Source organism: Oreochromis aureus, linkage group 7, assembly GCF_013358895.1.
Source record: "Oreochromis aureus strain Israel breed Guangdong linkage group 7, ZZ_aureus, whole genome shotgun sequence".
Taxonomy (NCBI): Eukaryota; Metazoa; Chordata; class Actinopteri; order Cichliformes; family Cichlidae; genus Oreochromis; species Oreochromis aureus.
Window position 1 is genome coordinate 21,462,896 of NC_052948.1, and position 19,865 is coordinate 21,482,760.

Genomic DNA, 19,865 nt, shown 5'->3' on the forward strand with positions numbered 1-19,865 from the left:
GGACTTTATTCAAAGTAGGATGATGCCAGTAGTTGTTTTGTCTCGTGAGTGACTGCACTGCATGCTCATGGGTGGCTGTAGCTCAGGAAGTAGAGCAGGACATATACTAGCCAGAAGGGTGGTGGTTTGATCCTGCATCCATCAGAGTGTGAATGTTAGATAGTAAAAAAGTGCTGTATGAATGTGAGGGAATGGGTGACTGATGCATGTTGGATAAAGCGCTTTGAGTGTGCAGGTAGAGTAGAAAGGCGCTATATAAGAACTAGTCCATTTACCATTGTCACTGAAGCAACTCATACATGTGAACGCTGTTTCTCTCTTTGTGGTGCTTTCACCAAACTGTTCCTTTCAAATGATGTTTTGATGCCCAGGGCACCTTCACTTTAAATTCATGTAATCAAGAAATGAGCCCAGAGACTATTTGTTTCCATTTTTTATTGTGTGTTCTCATTGAACATGAACATTTAATCGATGCAACTGATGACTAACTCCTACTTAAACAGCCGACACCAGGATTGTACATATGGATATGGAGATACCCAGCTACTGTACTGCTGACACAATATTCACTATTAATAACCAGATTACAGAGACATTGCTATGGGATACTAAGCAGGCTGATGCTGAGAGATAATACAGGATACGTTGCAAATGTGTTAGCATGTTAGCATGATGTGTTGTTGGGTTTAAATGAGCTGTGGCCCAAATGGGCGTCTGCCTCGGTCTGATGAAGGTCGTAGCGCTTCACTCCCGGACATAAATCCTTGTGCACACTACGTCATCCGCCCCAAAAATCTGGAGGAGACAAAAAGATAATTTCAGCCATGTGATAGTGATTATCGCTTATGATGTTCACATTTTGAAACTTCAACAAACCTGCCTAAAAGTCCTAAGGCATTTGGACTTTTTCAGTTTTTGAGTGCACAAATAAGTGCACAATAAATCTTTCTGAAAGAATGTGCCTTTATCCTTTGTTCTAAACACACTGAGATGACAAAAGCCCGGCCTTGATGTAATGCTAACATTTTTTTCCCCCTTTGCACACAGTCACAGACACCGCAGCATAGTTTGTGTTGACATGCAGGACCACTAAAATACCAGAAGATATGTGTTCTCAACCCATCTCCCAGGACTGATCATAAACTGTTTCTGTTCCCTGTAGTCTTATTACTGTTGAAGTTCAATGGGCTCATTTGGAAATGGCTTATGTCTGTTTCTGAATATGTCCTTCGTTTGCTATGAAATTGAATTTCATTTGCTCTCCACTCTTTTCTTTATAAATTTAAAGTTTATAAATTTCTGCTGTATATAGAGGGGCATTTCCTTTCTTTTAATAGGGTGGCACAGGTGGGCCTAAGACAGGAAATTAAAAATGTTCTCTAAAACCATTTAAACAACAGTGAGGTATCTGAGGGGGAGTCGGGGTGGTGTCCTCAAAGAAATTGTCTACAGAACCAAAAATTTGTGCCAAAAGTGACAAAAAGATGTCTAGTTTCTCAGTTTCCCCCTCACTCACATAGTCACAAGGACTGAGCAATCCAGTGATTTTCGAACACATCCAGAATCTGATGATAGCTGCTGAATTCTTTGGTCAAAAATCATACTAGCAGTTTTTCACTGTTAAACTGTAAATGGGTGTTCAGTTCACTGTCACTTGGTGACAGTGGGAAGGAAAAACTCCCTTTTAACAGGAAGTCCAAGGAGCTTGAAAGGAAAAGCGTCTGGACTTCTTTAGGTTTCTTGATTTGACTGATTTCTTGACTTCTTGATTTCAAGAAACCTAAAGAAGTCCAGATGCTTTTCTTTCCAAGCTCCTTAGACTACAATCACCTGGATGACTGAGGACCTTCACAGACCTTTTAACAGGAAGAAAACCTACGGCAGAACAAAGGCTCAGAGAGAGGCAGCCATCTGCCGTGCGACGGGTTGGAAGTGAGGGGAGATACACCTTGGAAGAGAGACAGAGATTAATAATAACTAATAATAAATGCAAAGTGCTGTATAAGCATACAATGTGTCACGGGAAGCCCCCAGCAGCCGAGGCCTATTGCACCATAACTAAGGAAGGATTCAGGGTCACATGATCCACCCCTAACTATGCACTTTATCCGGTGCTGGTTTAGCTCAGTGCATTGAGCGGCGACCACATGTCATACGGCTGAGAGTGGTTTGAGTCTGCCCCTGCTTTCCCGTCCTTTCTTCACTCAGCCTATCAAATAAAGCTGAAAAAGCCCCCCCAAAAAACCTATATGCTTTATCAAAAAGGAAGGTTTTGAGCCTAATCTTAAAAGTAGAGATAGTGTCTGTCTCCCAAATCCAAACTGGGAGATGGTTCCACTGAAGAGGGGCCTGAAAGTTAAAGTTAAAGGTGCAGGTAACAGGGCACATGACACCCACACACTGGGCTCTGAATTGTGTTGTATAGATTTCATACTAGAGAGCTGGCAGAATAAAAATATCCGATGTGTCTGCCTGACATTTATGTTTCCGCACACGCCTCCATCGAATAACATCTAGAAAGGTTCTGGGCTGCGACACATGTGTTATAATGGTTTTAGACTCATATTAATAGGTTTACCATTTTATTTTTGGCCATTTAGTCATCAAAGTGATTGAAACATACTTTCAAATCTACTTACTTTCTCCTTAAAAAGTATCCTTGCTTTGAATTCTGAACCAAGCAACAATCTGCTTGAACAATCTGCTTTTTTCTTTAGGATAATGTCAAGAGAATAGGATTATGGGGGCTGAAGAAGAAAACTTAATCATCAAATGTGGAGGAAATCCTTTTAACAGTGAAGTATGTGCCACTACATCAGTGTCACGTTTATGCTCATCAGTCTGGGTCTACCTCACACTGCCGATGATGAAACCAAAGGAAACTTCTGAATGACTGATTTATGCACAGCTCGAGCACAGCCTTCTGTTCTCTTATTTCATTTCAAGATGATGCAGCTGCAAAAAGACGTCCACACAACAACTTTATCCCTCAAGTATTTCCAGACTTAAACCAATTAAACGGATCATGCAAATCATATGGAAATGTGCCCTAGTTATGTGCCGCATTCAGACCATGTCTGTGTGATCTCAAGTCTTCCTTTGAGTCAGGAGCTGAAGCTCTGCTATTGTTAGTTTGTCTCTGTGTCTGGAGTCCTTTTTTTAAAAACCAGATAGCTTCAAATTAGATTCACACAATATTTCTTTTGGATTTTGCAGCTCCTTGTCTGACAGAAAGGCATCTGGGTGTGAAGATGACTCATGGCTCTCTCGTTCTCGTAATGGTGCTTCATGACGTGCTGAACAGTTAGTAAATGATGCCTCTGTTCGTTCAGTGATTTAGAAATAAAGCAATCAAGAGTGTTGGCTTTCCGCTTCAAAGAGTTAAAAAAAACATAAACCATGTTAACCTGCTGGTTTAGTGTTTGGTGTGTTTCTGTTTCTGTTTGTTGAATTTCTTATTTTGTGTTTCTAATAGTCTTATTTTCCCAGTGTTCCCAGTAGTGTTTATGTATTTATTTCCCTTACATTTCATCTGCCTCCTGTCTTGCATTTGGTCTGCAATTTTATAACAAATTAGGAAGATAAAAAGTCAGGAGGGTTTTTAAAAAAATGTTTTATAAAGTTTAACATTTGGAACTCTTATAAGCTGTCCAATGAGATAAAATGCAAACCAAAGGAGCCTATCAGAGAACTATCAGAATAACCTATCCACAGATGGCTCCGAATGTAATCCAGGCAGCGATTATGTTTGCCACTCCAAAGTCATTTTAGTAATCTATAGACCAGAGCGTAGCATCAGACGATGTCTCAGCTGACAGCCTTCTGTGAGTCCTATCCTGTCACATTGCCCATGCTGTTTAATCAGCTTCAGCTTGTGCACAGGTGTTGTTTCTCTGCAAGCCCCTTTGCAACCCAGAGGATAATGGCAAGGCAATGGCACACTACTCCATGATAACACTATATCATGGATGGACAGTTTAAATTACGTTGCATATTATTCTTTAGCATGGACAAATGTGGCTTCAAGCTTCTCTGACTGTGTAGCGACGTACACGGATAAGAGCAGTGAGGAGAGCTGAGAAGCACAGAGAATGAGTTTCTGTCACAGTTCAGCAGGATCACTCTCCGTAAGTGTGTGGATGCTTCAGCTGCTCCACGGCAGCATGGCCACCGGAGGGGCAAGCTCTGTAACACATTTTGCTTTTATCGCCTCGAAAAGAATTCATATGTTCAGCCTCCTCAGCTTGTCACTTTGAACAACGAGGAGCTTCGAGCAAAATACTATTTAGGCACTGATGATTTGATTTAAGCTGTTTCTTGCTTGATTCTGGCCTGTAACATAGAGCTATACAAACATTCTGTGATGACTTATTTTCAGCATCTAAACCTTCTGTATTGTTGGAAGCTTTGGACTTTTGGATATTCATCTTATAAGAACAACAGAAATGAGTGTGGGAGCGTTGAACATTGAGAAGAGAAAGCTGTTCAGGCCCTGAGAACTGGTCTTCCGATGTGTTGCTCTGCTCCCCTGCACGTCATTTGAGGGGCTTTAGACCCATTGACTCCTGCCCATATTAATCTGGATAAATACGGGGGGTATTACTGCAATGTCAGCGTAGCAGCCCCTCTTGTTCTCCTTTCACATCTCTCTGCGGGGTGGATGAAAGCTTGCCTCCTTGGGAAACAGCCTCTCTCATTTCCTTTATGGATGAATCTCCAGGGTGACTTCATACACTCACTGCCTGAGTTTTATTAACCATTTCTCAAACAGAGTACACTAGCTGCTCAAGAGGCACATCTTAATGCATCTGATGTCTTCTGGGTCCGTGATGCAGACAAACCTTACAGATCCTGCTCTCGATCCGTGTAAAATAACATTTTAAGGCGAACATTCATTCTTTGTCTTTCTCTACATTTAGCCTCGACTTTTCTGCTTTTGTGCTGGTAAAGTTGCTTTGGGGTTTCTTTCTAAGCAACAGCGGTCATCTATTAAGAGGCTTTCAGTGAGAAATGACTTATTAGTGTGCGCTCACCAGTGTGAGCTCATCTCCATTCAGCTCTCGGGTCCAGAAGGTCTTGGGGCCGTCACCATCCACCAGAGTCTGCTGACAGTGAATTTTGTTCTCCGACTCCCAGGTGGCGAGGCTCTGGGAAGACAGGGACAAAAAGGCACGAGGGTCAGCACGATTATCTAGAAGATATATATTCATGTTGCACTTTTACACTGTTTCAGGGTGTGCAATGTGATCATTTCCCAAATGGGCTTTTTGAATTTTACCCATAATGCATGTCAGCATCAGCACTAAGTTGTTTTAGTCAGAAGTGAGTTTTGCTCACAGACTGCATGTCAAAGATGGCTGGTGTGTGGACTCCCTTTTTTAAGGCCTCGAATTCAGCATTTTTCAGCCATCTTGTTTTGTTTTTTTAAACCACACATTATGAGAGACCGAAGAATGCTGTGTGTTCAGACAGTGCTGACTTGCCAATCACACCCTAAAACATGTCCAGCTTTAACATGCGTTTTGTTCTAAATGGGAGCAATAATTTCAAACATGAACATTAAGCTATGCTGAACAATAACTAAAAGTAGTGACTGAGATCGTAAATACACAAGGAAAATCTTTACCGAGATCATAAATCAGGGAACACGAGAAAGACTTCTGAGAAACTTCTGAGAAGTCGCCATTAGAAAGAAATGTAGGATTTAACCTTTTATCACCCAGACAGCTCACAGACCGCATGGACTTATTTTCAAATTTTGGCTGTAAAATGACCAAAATTACAGAATTACCAAAAATGACCAAAATGGTTGATGAGTTACAGTAATGTAAGGGTACTGTGTTCATACAGCAGAACTCTGTGAATGCAAAAAGAAAGTTTCACATTTGGTTGATATATAGTTACCAACCTTGATGTTTTACTGTATATTTAAAATATCAATATAGCAACGATTTGTAGAACATTTACCAATTTTAAACCCGTCGGCCAGCATTAATGTACCTTCAGTCTACTGGTTCAGTGGACGTATCCGCCAATAACCTAACTGAACAACTTTTATTCGGCCACACATGAATTAGAACGACAAGCAAAGCTGCTTACAAACACTTGATGCATGTAACGCATTACATCCAGTCCTGGCAGACGTCCATTGGCTTCACATTTGCTAAAATATCCAACACAGTCTACTTGAGAGAAAAAAACAAAAAGGTCAGCGTAAACTGCCCTTGTAATTCATTTCAGCTGTCCACTGTTTCCAGAGCTGTTCTGTTAAATGAACTGTATGATATTTTAGGAAATGTGCTTCTCTTTCTGGATACAAATTCATTGAGGGGTTATTTTACATCATACATGTTAATTTACTCTTTGTTGTAATTTTACTCAGATTTCATATATTTAAAAATGACAGAAGAATTCAGAATTAGAGACCTTTTTTTTTTCTAGTTTAATCAGTGTCACTGGCATCTACCGGTCTAACAGAGTCAAGCAGGGAGGTATGCAGTTTAGCACAAAGAATGGAAACTCAGTGTACCGCCAGCTCTACTATAACACCAAATGTTTTATTTCTTTAATCCATTATTTTATTGAATTTAACAAAATTTCAGACTGTAAAAATTTCAGTTAAATTAACACTGGAGTGTTTATTTTGACACCTCTGAGTGTTAGATATAACACTGAGTAAAGAATGAACACTGGTTCAAGAGTCAGTTTTGAAGATTTACAACGACTAAACACAGAGCAGTGCTGATTTTCAACACTGGAATATTTCTAACATTTTGAGTTATTTTCCAGTGTTAGAAAATCAGCACTGCTCTGTGTTAGTATTGTAAATCTTCAAAACTGACTTGGTTACTTTAAAAAATATAACACTGCCAAAAGTGTTCATTTAACACTCAACAGTGTTATATCTAACACTCAGAGGTGTGGACACATATAAACACTCTCCAGTGTTAATTTAACACTGGAGTTTTTGCTGTGTAGGTTCGCACTCAAGACTTAAATAAAAACATTGCCTTATTGTTCTCTGACTCTGATTTCCCACAGTTGAAGTTTGCTTCGTCTCCATACAGCCAGCTGCATTTTTCATTTCAGCATTGCATCCTAATTAGCAAAGTGATCTCACTCCAAAGCCTGGAACTGATCAGTGCTGTCAAAGCATAATCCAAGACTACATTTAAGCTTAAAAACCCCTAAAAATCTCTACAATAAAAACTCTCACATAAATTCTCACATGGTGGAGTATTTGCGTGTTGATTTCTGATCATTTGTTTGATAGTTTGTGCTATTTTGTAATTCGAAAAAAGCACCATTCCTCTGATTTGAATTCAGCAGCCACCTCGGCTTCTCAGAGGCAAATGTTAATCACCATATCAAAGGTAGCCAAAGCCATCACAGATCCCCGCGGGCTGCCGTCCACAGTCTTTGCCAAGCTGAAGAACAGCAGGGCTTTCTTCCAGCGCTCCCTCTGTTTATCAGCCATGACAGCAAGGCTGATATGGTTTTTCACTTTGTACCTCTGTGTGTATCAGTAGCAAGTCTTAGAGATATTTCCTGTAGCAGGAACTATACCACAAAGACTGTTTAAGGTGCTCATATTTATATATCTGTGGACAGGTTTTACCAAACGTCACGTACAGTCGCAGCTGTGCAGCTGACATAAAAAATAATGGTCAAATTCAAAGTCAGCTGATGATATTGCTGCCAGATCATCTACTACTTTCTTTCTTTAGCTCTTTTTTCTTTTTTTATTCATTTGATCTTTCTTTTGCTTTCCCAGTCACAGATACATTCTCATGCATCCTAAGTGCTTATGCACACACATTTGAGGCCAAGACCAATGTCCACAGCATGTGTTTCACCTTTTCCAGTGTTGTCTGTAGTGTTTTACTTATCAGAAAATCCTCTGTGTTTGCTTTTCCTTTAGTCTCTCATGTTTTACCAGATGCAAATAGTATGATGGAAAGTGGAGGGAAAACATCTCATTTCCTGTTAAAGTTTAAAGTTTTATGTTGGATTTTTCAAGCTTTCTTTCAGAGCCCAAAATAACACTCTCGCTCCGCTTTCTCTCATTTCCTCCCACAGTTTGATCACATTATCTCTCTAACGGCAGTGTTTATTCTTCGCCTTTCCTTGCAGCTGCCAGAAGACAAATGACATGTCAGACTGGTAAAGAGAGGGCAGAAGCACAGTTTTTTCTAAGAACCATTTAAAACTCACTCCTACAAAAAGATGACAGATATTTTTAAAACAAAAACTCAACCTCTTTAGTGATAGATTCCCATGGGAACTTATGGTCACAAATGGTCGTTTCGTTCATCTAATATCCATCTTTGCAATTTTTTCATTGTTTCAAAATGGCTTTTTGGGGCATATTTTTCAGTATCCCATAATAATTTCATATGAGCTCCGTTAAAACAATGGAAATTTATTCACATTACAGGAGAAAATAGAGAAGAAAAAAGCTACTGTTGGCTGTTAAATTTCAGAATCTTTAGATTAATATCCATCAATGAATATCTCAGTGTAAGCCTGTGTAACTGTGGTGCGTCTCATACCCCGGTGTTGGCGTTCTTCCGCCATTATAATAATGACGTTGAGCAAGGATCAACATCGCAATTGACCAATCATGTTGTTGTGACGTAATAGCTTTACGACGTGGGGAAAAAAGAAAAAATGTGCTTGATTATATAAAACTCCCTTGTGGTAAAAATGGTAAACATTTCAACTCTTTTATTTATTCATTTATACAATGTAATAAACATTTTACCCAGCAGCATATCCGATCTGATATCCCAGCGTTAGGTAGCTTTAAGGCTAGTGCTAATTGAACAACGTGATTGGTCAGTTGCACTGTTGATCTTGTACCAGCATTATTATGATGATGTAGGAACAATACTAGTGCAACAGATTAAGATATCATAATTATTGCATCATTTTCTATAATATTTTCATTTTTTATTTTTTGTCATTGAAAGCATCGCTCTCTAGGTTGATGTGCTTCACACAACACTAGGTGAAACTGTGGAAATCACTGGGTATTTATTAAAGCGTTTGACACAGCAGTATTATTCTAAAATGTACATCGAGGAAGAAATTTTTATCATTAGCTGGTGTTACAGTGTTTCCTTTGCAAAAAGGACACCATCATCATCAATGCTGCCCATCAGCATAAATGAAGAAAGTGCTCTTTGCTATGTTGTGCTCAGATTATGTTCTATATTTACAAATGCAAAAACCACAAACTCAGGTGGTAAATTACCTGATAATAACCACCACTCTCCACTAAAGCTTATCTCCTTTAACTTTCACTGTCACCTCTGCCATTGACAGGAAGCACCTTATCAGTTACCACACTTGCACAGATTAACCGGAGCTTTTTAACCTTGTGGTGGTGTTAATAAGCCCTCTGCTCTTCACAAGGTGCAGATCAGTGTGTAATCCCTTTAACCACTGGTGCAGCCAAGCCTGAAGGCTAAAACCCACTTAGGGCTTCTCTGCCAAACTCATCCACCTGAGACCTCGCCAACACCCGCGCACTCCCTCTCGCCACTGTGGCACATGTGCCAGGGTCAGCGGGTCCTGCCTCCTGCAGGTTTTGCTCTAGGATTGTGTAATAATTGCCACACAAGGGAACAGCAGGCTTGCTGCTGACCACTAGTGCTTCATTTTTACCTTGAAATACGCAGCACAAGTCTTTTTAAAAGTATTAACATTACAGAGTGAAGTATTTTTAATTGTGTTTAAAATAAGATCGTGATTATGTGGGGCATTTCATCACCTTTCATCTCCCTACAGCTTTACTGTTTTGATTTAAAGGCTCAAGCTAAACAGCTGTTTTAAGACAAAGGGGGCATTAACGCCTTGCCAGCAGCAATTTGCAGGGAGCTCAGTGGTAATAATGGTCTCTTTAGTAGTTTAATACACAGTAAGTGGTTAAATAAGCTTAAGATTGGGTGCATATTGGAAAGACTGGCTTCAAATAAATAATAGTGCTGCTTTATCTGTAAATTGGCAACTGCTAAAAAAATTCTCCTTGTAATGGTGATACCATCAATGCTATACAGTGTTTTCAGTTTCAGCCTCCTGTGAGTGTCCGGTATTTGTTCAGCACTGTTTGCATAACCCTTAATTAGTGGCTGAACTCAGTCCAACACTGAGGTTGTTGTCATTTTCTTTTCTGTGAAAATGTCCTGCTGTTTTGCAACCATCTCCTCTTTTTTCACTTGTTTCAGGCACTCTGTGGTCTCAGGAGAGAAACATGAGATCAGTCAGAATCCAGAACGAGAAGAATTTGCTGCACATCTAAACTAGCTAGAAGACTTTTTTTGTTATTATTATTTATATTATAATTTAAAGGCTGGTTGAAGAAGAGCTTTTTTTTTTTGCATGTGCATGCTCTTCACATTCTAGCTCCTATGAGACTAAGATGTTCAAACACAACAGTGAGGGGGAAAAAATATTTGGTCCCCTGCTGAATTTGTAAGTCTTGCAAAGACATATCTAATTTTTGGACAAGCCCATGTTGGTGGTAAGACATTTCTTGAAGTTGGTCAGTTTGCAGACATCTCAGGGTGGACTCCTTTAGGTTTCTTGTCTGCTGCTCAACAACTTGAAGGACTGATGTCTGGAGACTGCCTAGGCCACTCCATGACCTTAATGTGCTTCTTCTTTGGCCACTCCTTTGATGAAATCTCTGTTTTGGGTCTTTGTCTTGCTAAAAGACCCATCCATGACCCATTTTCAGTGTTCGGGCTGAGGGAAGGAGGTTTTTTTTTATTTTATTTTTTTTATGTCTCCATTAAAATGAAGCTACCATCAAAATATGTACTGTTCATTTCTTTGTGAGTGAACAAACAAATTCACAAGGGGATTGAATAATTATCTCCCCTACTGTACATGCTATAACACAAATTTGATTAAGCCAAACACAATAAATATAAACCCCTATTTAAAGGCCGACAGCCACTTTAATTTAAAGACATTTTTACATTCAAATCCAGGGTCAGGCACACCTCTGCCTTTGACTGGACTGTCTTATATCTCAAAAAGCCTTTTGCCCCTAAACGCAGTGACGCTGATGCGCTAACCCAAGCAACCAGAGGTGAGAAATGTGTGACGGCAACTTGACTTGTCGGCTTCCTAGCAGAGATGCTGAGAGCTGTGTAGCCCAGCCCCAGGGCTCAGACAGAAGGAGCCAACGCTGTCATATAAAATGGGTCATGTCTGCTCCCTCTGGCTGCAACATGTAGATCAAACCATAAAACAAAAGGTAAAGACAACAAGTCTGTGTGTCACATGTTAACCGGTGAGTGCAGCTAAAGCATTCACGTATTATCTGCAGTGCTACAGAGAGAGAGATACAAGGCTCAAACTGTTAATGAGTTCAGTCCAAATACCCACAGGGACGCTGTGGTTTGGGATAAATACACACTGTATCTCCAATTTCTCAGGCTTTGGTCTGAATTATATTGACTTAATGTAGCACATGCATGCAATTACACATTTTCCTTTCCGTGTGCAGAATTTCTTCTCCACAAGCAGGAATTTCACTCCGTCCTGTTGCCCAGGAATATTTCAGGATGTTAACTTTTCCATTACAGATTTGAAAATGGAACCAGACAGCTGTCTAGCTTTTTGGAAGAGCAAGCTGGCGGGGAAATTACATAATACAGGACAAAGAGAAGCAGCCTGAAAACTGTGAAAGATGCTACTGAAGGTCTCTAAACGACTTCAGTCCCTCACGAATAGATGATAAAGGTATAGCGTGTTTTGATAATTTTTTATGAGTCTTGCACTGAAGTAGATGACAATAAAAGGGAACCTAATACTCTTTATATTTTAATGATGGTTGCTAATATTACCATTAACAGAGTTTTAGATATGGAGTTCATGTAGGTGTGTGTACTGTACAAGTAAAACCAGTGAGCCAGGGGATACGACTAATCTCTGTATGATGTTAAAGAGTGGCAGTATTCCTAATATAGTGATGTCAGGTGCAGATGCCCCACCCACCTGCTGTTTAAATCTTCTAAGAGGGGCAGCCAATCAGAGGAAAGTTGTCTTAAACGGAGGAGCTAAAGTATTTTAAAAATATGACTGATCTCCAAATTCATGTATGGGTTTGAGAAGGTCGACAAGATTCTCATTCACACATCTGTTATGTAACTCTCTGCACTGCAATACATTCTATATTCACATAGGTGAATATACTGCAGCGCAGCTCTCACTTATTCCAAGCTACTTTTCTCCTGGCACTTATAGCAGGGTGACAGCTTACTGCTAGATACAGAATCCCTCCCAGCTGCAGGATTTCTGCTGTGCAGCTCCATATTCTTGTCGAAAACAGGCAAATGTAAAAGTGACTATCTTGCTTTTGAAATGCTCATTGCAAATCTGCATGTGTGAAACCCCCCCCCTCAAATTAGTCATGTTAACTTTTATGCTCAGTTGTATGTCTCCTCTAAGTACCACAACTCATCCCAAATTAAGACTAGATATGTTTTTTCCTTCTTACATATAATAATTTTTATATCAATTATAGGCCCAGAAAGACAGAGATGTTTAAATCAATGTTTAAATCAAATATTTAAGTACTCCAAGTTCATTTTTCTTCCTTCTTTCACACAGATTTGACATTTATAGCAATAAACAATATGACATCACGTATTACCTACATAAACAAAGTAACTAATGATATTACAGTAACAAATATAAAGTAGAAAAACGTCAAGGTCTCCATTTACAGTACATGAATATTATCTCTGTAATGTCAGGAAATGACTGAACGCAGATGATGTAAGTGGCGAAAGTAAACTGATTAATTTTCTATTAGGTCAGCTTTAGAGGAGTGCAACTGATCATATGAGATCATTTTATTCGTTGACACGCAGACACAGGTGGCGCTCAGCTCTAAAAAGGTCCGTTTTCACATGGGCCTTATCAGGCTTAATCGATCCCCACTTCCTCTTTATTTAATTGTGCAGCCTGCACATTCACTTTACGGATGATGTAAATGCCTTGTTGTTCAGATCATATCGAGAGATGTCTCTAAGAGACGAATTCACTGTCATCGCAAGCAACAGAGTACAGCTGTTAGTTCAGGATGTCTACATTTTCTCCCCTCAGATCTGCAGATCGTTGTAATTATCAATTACACATTGAGTGACTGTTGTTTTACTGGGATTTGTTATTAAATGAACAATTTTATTAAATCCTTAGTCCACTCTGCTCCCCCTGGGAACACACACACACACACACACACACAAACACACACACACACATATATCTATATCTATAGCTATATATATATGTCTGTGTCAGAACTTTAGCTGCTTTTGAGGATGAAAGAGTCCTCCCTCGGGGACTGCAGAGGTTCAGAGAGAAACTCTCACCAGTGCCCTTAATCTCTCTGCTCAGACGTGAGCACGATACCAATAGTAGCGAGTGAGGTATTAATTTCTCATTCGGGCCTCGAAACAGTAACACTGAAACAGCTTTGAAGCTCTTGAAGACAGAAAGAATTACCAGGAGTACAAACAATGCAGACAGTTTAAAGCATGAAGCCGATTGCGTGTAATATCTGCTGGAAAAGAAGACCAAAGACGTACCAAAGAATACAACACTGTGCTCATATGTCACATCTTTTCATGAAATAAATGTGTTGCAGGATGCCTGCTGATTTAAAACCTCACATCAGTGCTTGCTGTTTTTCTTTTTTCTTTTTTTCAAACAGCTGCAATGATCTGTATAAAATGCTTAGGCCAACTTTCATGAACTCTAAGGCACTTTGTCAGCAGTTCAGAGGCAATACCCACCACATCCTAACCCTTTCACTTAAACGAATTCTGATTTTTTTTTTTAAGTTTCTATGTCCACCTTCAGGGGACGTCTGTTGCAGCACATGGGAGGTGAGTCCCCACAGTGGGTTTGTGGTCCCACAGTCACACCATTAATCAAGCTTATCCTAACACATGGGTGACTGTAACATAAACCATCTGCTTCGCATCTTATTTGCTTCGCAGAAAAATTATTGTGTTTGAAAAAAAAAGAAAAAGAGCTTAACATTTAAATGAGGGTGGGGAAAGGGGAAAGCGAAGGGGAGTAAAGCAATGTGGTTCTCATAAGCACCACAAATATAAGATAAAAATCTCAACAGCCATGTCTTTTTTTTCCATCCAGAAATTATGACCCAATTGCTCAGTAAAATCCACACATCTTGTTTTGAAATCTCTTTCTCTCTACAGAGCTACACCTGCCTCTTGTACCACTTTACAGAAGGACATGTGGATCTCAAGGGGCTTGTGCTAGTGACAGGGTATAAATATTTATGACACCTTTGTGTCTCTAAAACCACCGACATAGGCGGCGGTTTTAGAAAGCAGAAAGAAAATAAGTTCTGCATTAAGTGATCAGAACAAGGTTTGTGGATTTTTCTTTTTAAGTAACTGGACTGTTTTGAAAGAGCCAGTCCTGCTGAATTTTTATTTATTTTGACAATAAATGAAAATAAAATCATTTTGACAGTGGTGCTCTTGTATTCCAGACCATCCCATTATTCTCTGTTTTTAATTTGCCAACTAATATGCAAACTTAACATTTTCAAGAACCTGAGAGACAAAATTGAGCCTGCTAGAATGGCCTAAAACATACCTTTAAACTAAACTAAACTAAGCCAAAAAAAAATAGACTTGTTAGTTTTACCCTTTATTCTGGACCACATTTAACTTCTCATTTTACGTCTCACCAAATTTACCTTGCATTTCCGTCCATCCACCGTCTCCTCGTTAAACTCTTCACCGATGCGGAAGTTGATTTCAGTGGTGCGCACACTGGTGGAGGTTTTGATGTAGAACTGCTCCCCGTCCTGACGGATCTCCACATGAGGGTTGGAAGCCGCTGCCACGGCCACCTTCCTCAGCATGGCGTTCACTCCTGGATGGACACGACCCGGACCAGGTCAACAAGAGAGAGAAACAAAGGTCGGTCTCACGATTGTAGCTGGGTTTCACTAATTTATAGTTTCAAAATATCCTTTATGATGTTTTAAAGTTGTTGTTCATCAAATTTATCATCATTACTCATTTCTAACAACATAAATAAACTCTCCACTGCCTAAAAAACCTTTCACTTCCTCTCCCCTTATGCAATCTTTCTTCTGACTGGTTGCCCTTTACAAACAGAAGGTTTGGATAATAGTTGGGTGTGGCTTTTCTACCCAGACTCAGTGGCAGTGCTTGGAGTCACCATATTATCCCTTAAGTTTGCTCTTGTTGTCTCTGGGACCCATTTTTGGTGTTCACCAAAACCAAATTTTTTTTTGTTTTATTAATATTTCAATGTTGGACTCTTTGGCTTTGGCTCGTTATCCATTAAAAGCAAAAATTAAAACATGTTAAGTGACTTCACAAGCTTCCACTCACATGATCAAGATGGCAAAAATTCTCTCTGCTCAGATTTTAGAAGAGAGAAGGATTTGAAAGAGTTTGGCTTTACTGGATAGTGCAAGGCAGACAGTTGGCAGGAAAGAGGGGAGAGAGTGAGGGACACACAGGAAATGGTCTGGAGCAGACTCAAGCCTAGATCCCACAAGCAAGGACCTCAGCCTTTAATACTTGGGTCACCTGCTCAACCAGATCAGCTACACCAGCATCTTCAATTCAGAGTTTGACTCGGCGCATGAGACTGACATTAGTCAGCTCCTAAATAAGCTGGTCAGCAGACAGCAAGGGCAGAAATATGGATGTCAGAAATGGGCTTGCATGGTCTTCGTTTCCAAGGAATGAGCCAATCCACACGGCTGCCAGTGTGGTTACTGGTGGTTCCTCTGATATTCAAAAGTAGAGTGGGAGGAAGAGCCTTTTAGCTTTCAGCTGCTCTTCTGTGGAACCTCCTCCCAGTTTGGATTCAGGAGACAGACTTTCTCTTTACCTTTCACATTAGACTTAAAACTTTCCTTTTTGATAAAGCTTATAGTGAGAGATGGATCAGGTGAACCTGAATCCTTCCTATATATGCTGTAATAGGCCTCTGGGGGTCTGGGGGCTTCCCATGATGCACCAAGTGTTTCTTCTTCGGCTCTTTTCACTCTGTGTTTATACACCACTCTGCATTTAACTATTAGTTATTATTCATCTCTCACTCTCTTAATCATTGTGTCTTTTGTCCTGTCTTCCTCCCCCAACCAGTCATGGCAGATGCCCTCTCCCTGAACCTGGTTCTGCTGCAGGTTTCTTCCTGTTAAAAAGGAGTTTTTCCTTCCCACTGTCACCAAGTGCTTGCTCAAAGGAGGTCATTTAAATGTTGGGGTTTTATTATTATTATTTTCCTTATAACACAAGACACCTCAAGGTAACGGTTGTTTTCATTTGGCATTATATAAATAAAATAAAATAGAATTTAATGGACAGGAAGATTGACTTGTACTTGAAAAGAAGTCAAATAGAGATTTTTTAGTCTGTTTTAGTAAAGATACAGTGTTTGAATTTGTTTGAAATTTTGACACATTATGAGAAAAAGTGGGGCATGCTGTTTATTCTGTACATTAACTAACAAAAATCTACATGTGACAAAGAGAAATATCGTTCTGCTGATATTAGATGTAGGAAGCTAAAACCAGCCATCAATATACCCTCAGCCCCACCCAGATAGTCTTCTCTAGGCTTGCATGCCAGTTTCTATCAGCCTGGGATAGCGAGACAAGCTGGCTGCAGGTTTCCTTGTATTGGTTTGTGTTTGCATCCAAACATGTTTGAATATTAACCAAGAATGACAGCGATGCATTTGTGAGTAAAAACACAATAAATGCTCTGTGGCTCGGGCAGAGACCACAACTATTTCACGAAACTCGGAGAAATGTGTGCAATTTTTGGCACTAAACTCACTGTGAGGGGATTATTCAGCCATGTCTGCAAGGAAAGGAAACAAACTGTTGAGGATGTCAGGTCAGGTCAGCGTTGACTTTCTCCTTTTGTTTGACGGGTGCAAAAGTGGCGATCCTGCACGTGGCTCCACGCAGGCGTGTGACAAGTGTTTGGCATGCCTGGTTTGAGTCCGCAAGACCATCTGGCCTTGCGTCCTGCCAAAACCCTGGCTCTTTTATGTCTCAGTGCCCTTCTCCTACCAACAGCCGACTTACAGTTCCATCCATAGACAGTTTATAAGCTTGCAAACAGCATCAAGTGTTTCATTTTCCAGTCCCTAATTAGCTCAGATCATTCTATCCCCAAACCGCTGTGTTAACAGTCAGGATTCAAAACACATTTGACAGTTTACTTGACCCCACCCATGGTCTAAGGAGATCACACCATGTGTTTTTGTTTTTTTTAGCATTAAATATGCATGAGGATCAGTGCGACCAGCAGGCTGTCCTCATGTCTAAAAAGGCTGCATTTCCTTTGAATTTAATTTGCATGTATGTCTCAAGGTCTGTAAACTGAGCACACGGTGCTAACGGTGCTAACCACTTGACTAAAGTTTCTATTGAGTGTTTACAACGTGCTTTGGATGCAGGTTTGCATACATCAGGTCTTTTTGTTCTGCATATTGTCCCCTCTTTCTGCAGGGGAAACCTCCGAGCCAAGAGATAATTATAAAGATGTTGATGGAAAGTGGAGGCCGCAGCACTGGCATCCACGTCAGTTGCCCATCACTGCCCTCTCTCATTCTCATTGATGGGGTCCTTATGTAAGAGCTACCGGGTGATCTGACGTGGCAGATGTTAATGTGTTCCTGAATGGATGAGGTGCTAAACTAGCAGAGTGACTGATTTCCCCATTAGAGTTAAGGCCAGATCAGCTGCTGCCTGGTGAATGTCAAACGCAAAATGGGGAGGGGGGGTTGCTGGAGAGGTGCTGAACTACTTTAGTGAGCTTTCCAAACTCCTTAATGACTCCATATAAATAGAGGCTGGAAATGAAAAAAGGGGGATGTTAATTTATTTATCCACAAAAACTGAAACCAGCATTGTTTCAGTCTTTGCCTCAGTGATCTCCAACTAAGGCTATAGGTTCAAACCAGAAGACATTTTTGAAACATGTCAGGAGAGCAGATACAGTAGATACGACCAGCATCCATATTGATATTAAATGACACAGATTAGACCTGGATGTTTTTTTTGGTTTTTTTGTGCTAAAACCTGAAGTGTCCGTTAACATTTTGAATCTTAATCCAGTCTTTGGTGTCAGCAGTTCGGGAGAGTTCCTGGAACCTCTCACAGTGGAACTTCTCCCTGAAGGGTTCTGCATTATTCTAAAGACAGGCGGCCCTTTGCCGTGCCCTGCCTGCCTCGGCGCTGCCAGCGTGACTAAACACTGCAACACAATTGAATGACCCAGTTAAACTGGTCTGAACCTAAACCATCACAACCATCAGTTAAGATTAAGAAGGGTGAAAAAAAGAAGAAAAAAAGAACAGAGGCGAGAGAAAACACTGGGCTCCAGAGACCTCCCCTGGCATTAATGCATGCCCTACTTAAATGCTTAACGTGAATAATGTTGTGCACCCCCCTTTTCCCTCCCCATGTAACAATACCACGTCTGTTTAGGGTGGAATTTAGCATCCACTGTTTCTTATCTCCCTTAAAGCCAAGGGATTTCCCTGCGGCAGCATCTCTTCGTTCTCTGCCTCCTGTTCCCAGGGAGCTTCTCCGAACAATATGATGTTGTCGGAAGTCAGGAATGCCATTCCCAAAAGAACAAGAAAAGCCTTTTCCTATATGGGCATGATGTATAGTCAGCCTTGCACAGGGATGTGGCTCTGGCTGTGGAGGAGACAGAGGGAGGGATAGAGAGGGCTTACCTAGAGCTTTGAGAAGTTCATCAAAATTCTCGCTCTTCTTCATCTTCCAGGTGCCGGCAAAGTTAGGCATGTCTGCTGAGGCTGAGGCTGAGTGCGAGGGCTCCAGAAAGAACCTGTTCCACGCTCTGATGATCTCTCCTCGCTCTTTGCTCTCTCCTCTGTCTCTCTTTGACTCTTTCTCACCCTCCTTCTCCTTCGCTGTGCTCCCGTGTCCTCTGCTCTGGGCTCAGCCTCCCGCTCACACTGTTAACACCCAATTGTTTCTGTTTCTTTATTCACACAGACAGACGCTCACTCACACACACATACACACACACACTCCTGCCGCTTTTTTCATCCGTGCGTCTCGGTGTGCTGGATGCTGGATGTCTTCAGCTCCTTTTTAGCAACTGTCTTTAATGGGAGGCAGTGCAGGTCCCTCCCCCCCTCCCCCCACCGCCCGGACGCTCTGTCCCATTAATACAGGAGAACAAGACTGACACGTCTGCTCTCTCTGGGGATCAGGAAGACTAAATTCATTCTTTTAAAGTATTTATAGACCAGCGGTTTGTCAACAGCTGCATTAGGAGTAGCCTTAGTGTGAAGGTTTGCTTTCATAGTAATTGACAAGCTGGATCCAAAGGCAGAAAATATATCAGGTCACAGGTTTTATTGATTATGAAGACAGGTTGGGTGAATCTGAAGGACTTCTTTCTGCCATTAAAGTTCACCAAACTCCAGCTAATGTAGCTAATAGATACTATTTTCTGTTTTTGTGCACTTCTACAGATCCTGTGAGATATTAGGTTAAACCGAATGAGCCTGAAAGACACCGTGAACCACAAACACAGATCAAAGATTTTCCTTATTGCTTCAGATAGTTCTTGTGCAATCCCCTCGCAGGCTTTAACAAACAATGTATTCATTATGCATTCTATTGTATTGCATTAATTATGTATAAGCTTTTGAACTTTTGCCTTTTCCAGTCAGAAATGTGTTGCTTTGAGAAATCTGCTCACATGAGGAAGTAGAACAACCCTAAAATTGACTAAAAGTGAAAGTTGATGAAAACAGATGTCTGTGTGTCTCACTCA

General features: G+C 40.6%; 1 protein-coding gene across 1 annotated transcript; it reads right to left on the reverse strand.

Annotated features, from left to right (window-relative positions):
- Window positions 1-418: 418 nt before the first annotated feature.
- Window positions 419-19,168, reverse strand: crabp1a (cellular retinoic acid binding protein 1a). The gene is made up of 4 exons (XM_031752825.2): window positions 18,793-19,168; window positions 14,750-14,928; window positions 5,034-5,147; window positions 419-795 (listed from the first exon to the last, which is right to left on the reverse strand). Exons 1-4 carry the CDS (start codon window positions 18,860-18,862, stop codon window positions 745-747), a joined length of 414 nt encoding a protein of 137 aa, XP_031608685.1. The 5' UTR covers window positions 18,863-19,168; the 3' UTR covers window positions 419-744.
- Window positions 19,169-19,865: the final 697 nt, after the last annotated feature.

Coding starts and splice junctions, on each gene's coding strand:
- crabp1a (XM_031752825.2), bottom strand. CDS start 18,862: ATGCCTAACTTTGCCGGCACCTGGAAGATGAAGAAGAGCGAGAATTTT. Junction 5,148..14,749: donor TGGATGGACGGAAATGCAAG/GTAAATTTGGTG, acceptor CTGTCTTCCCAG/AGCCTCGCCACCTGGGAGTC. Junction 796..5,033: donor ATGGAGATGAGCTCACACTG/GTGAGCGCACAC, acceptor TGTCTCCTCCAG/ATTTTTGGGGCGGATGACGT.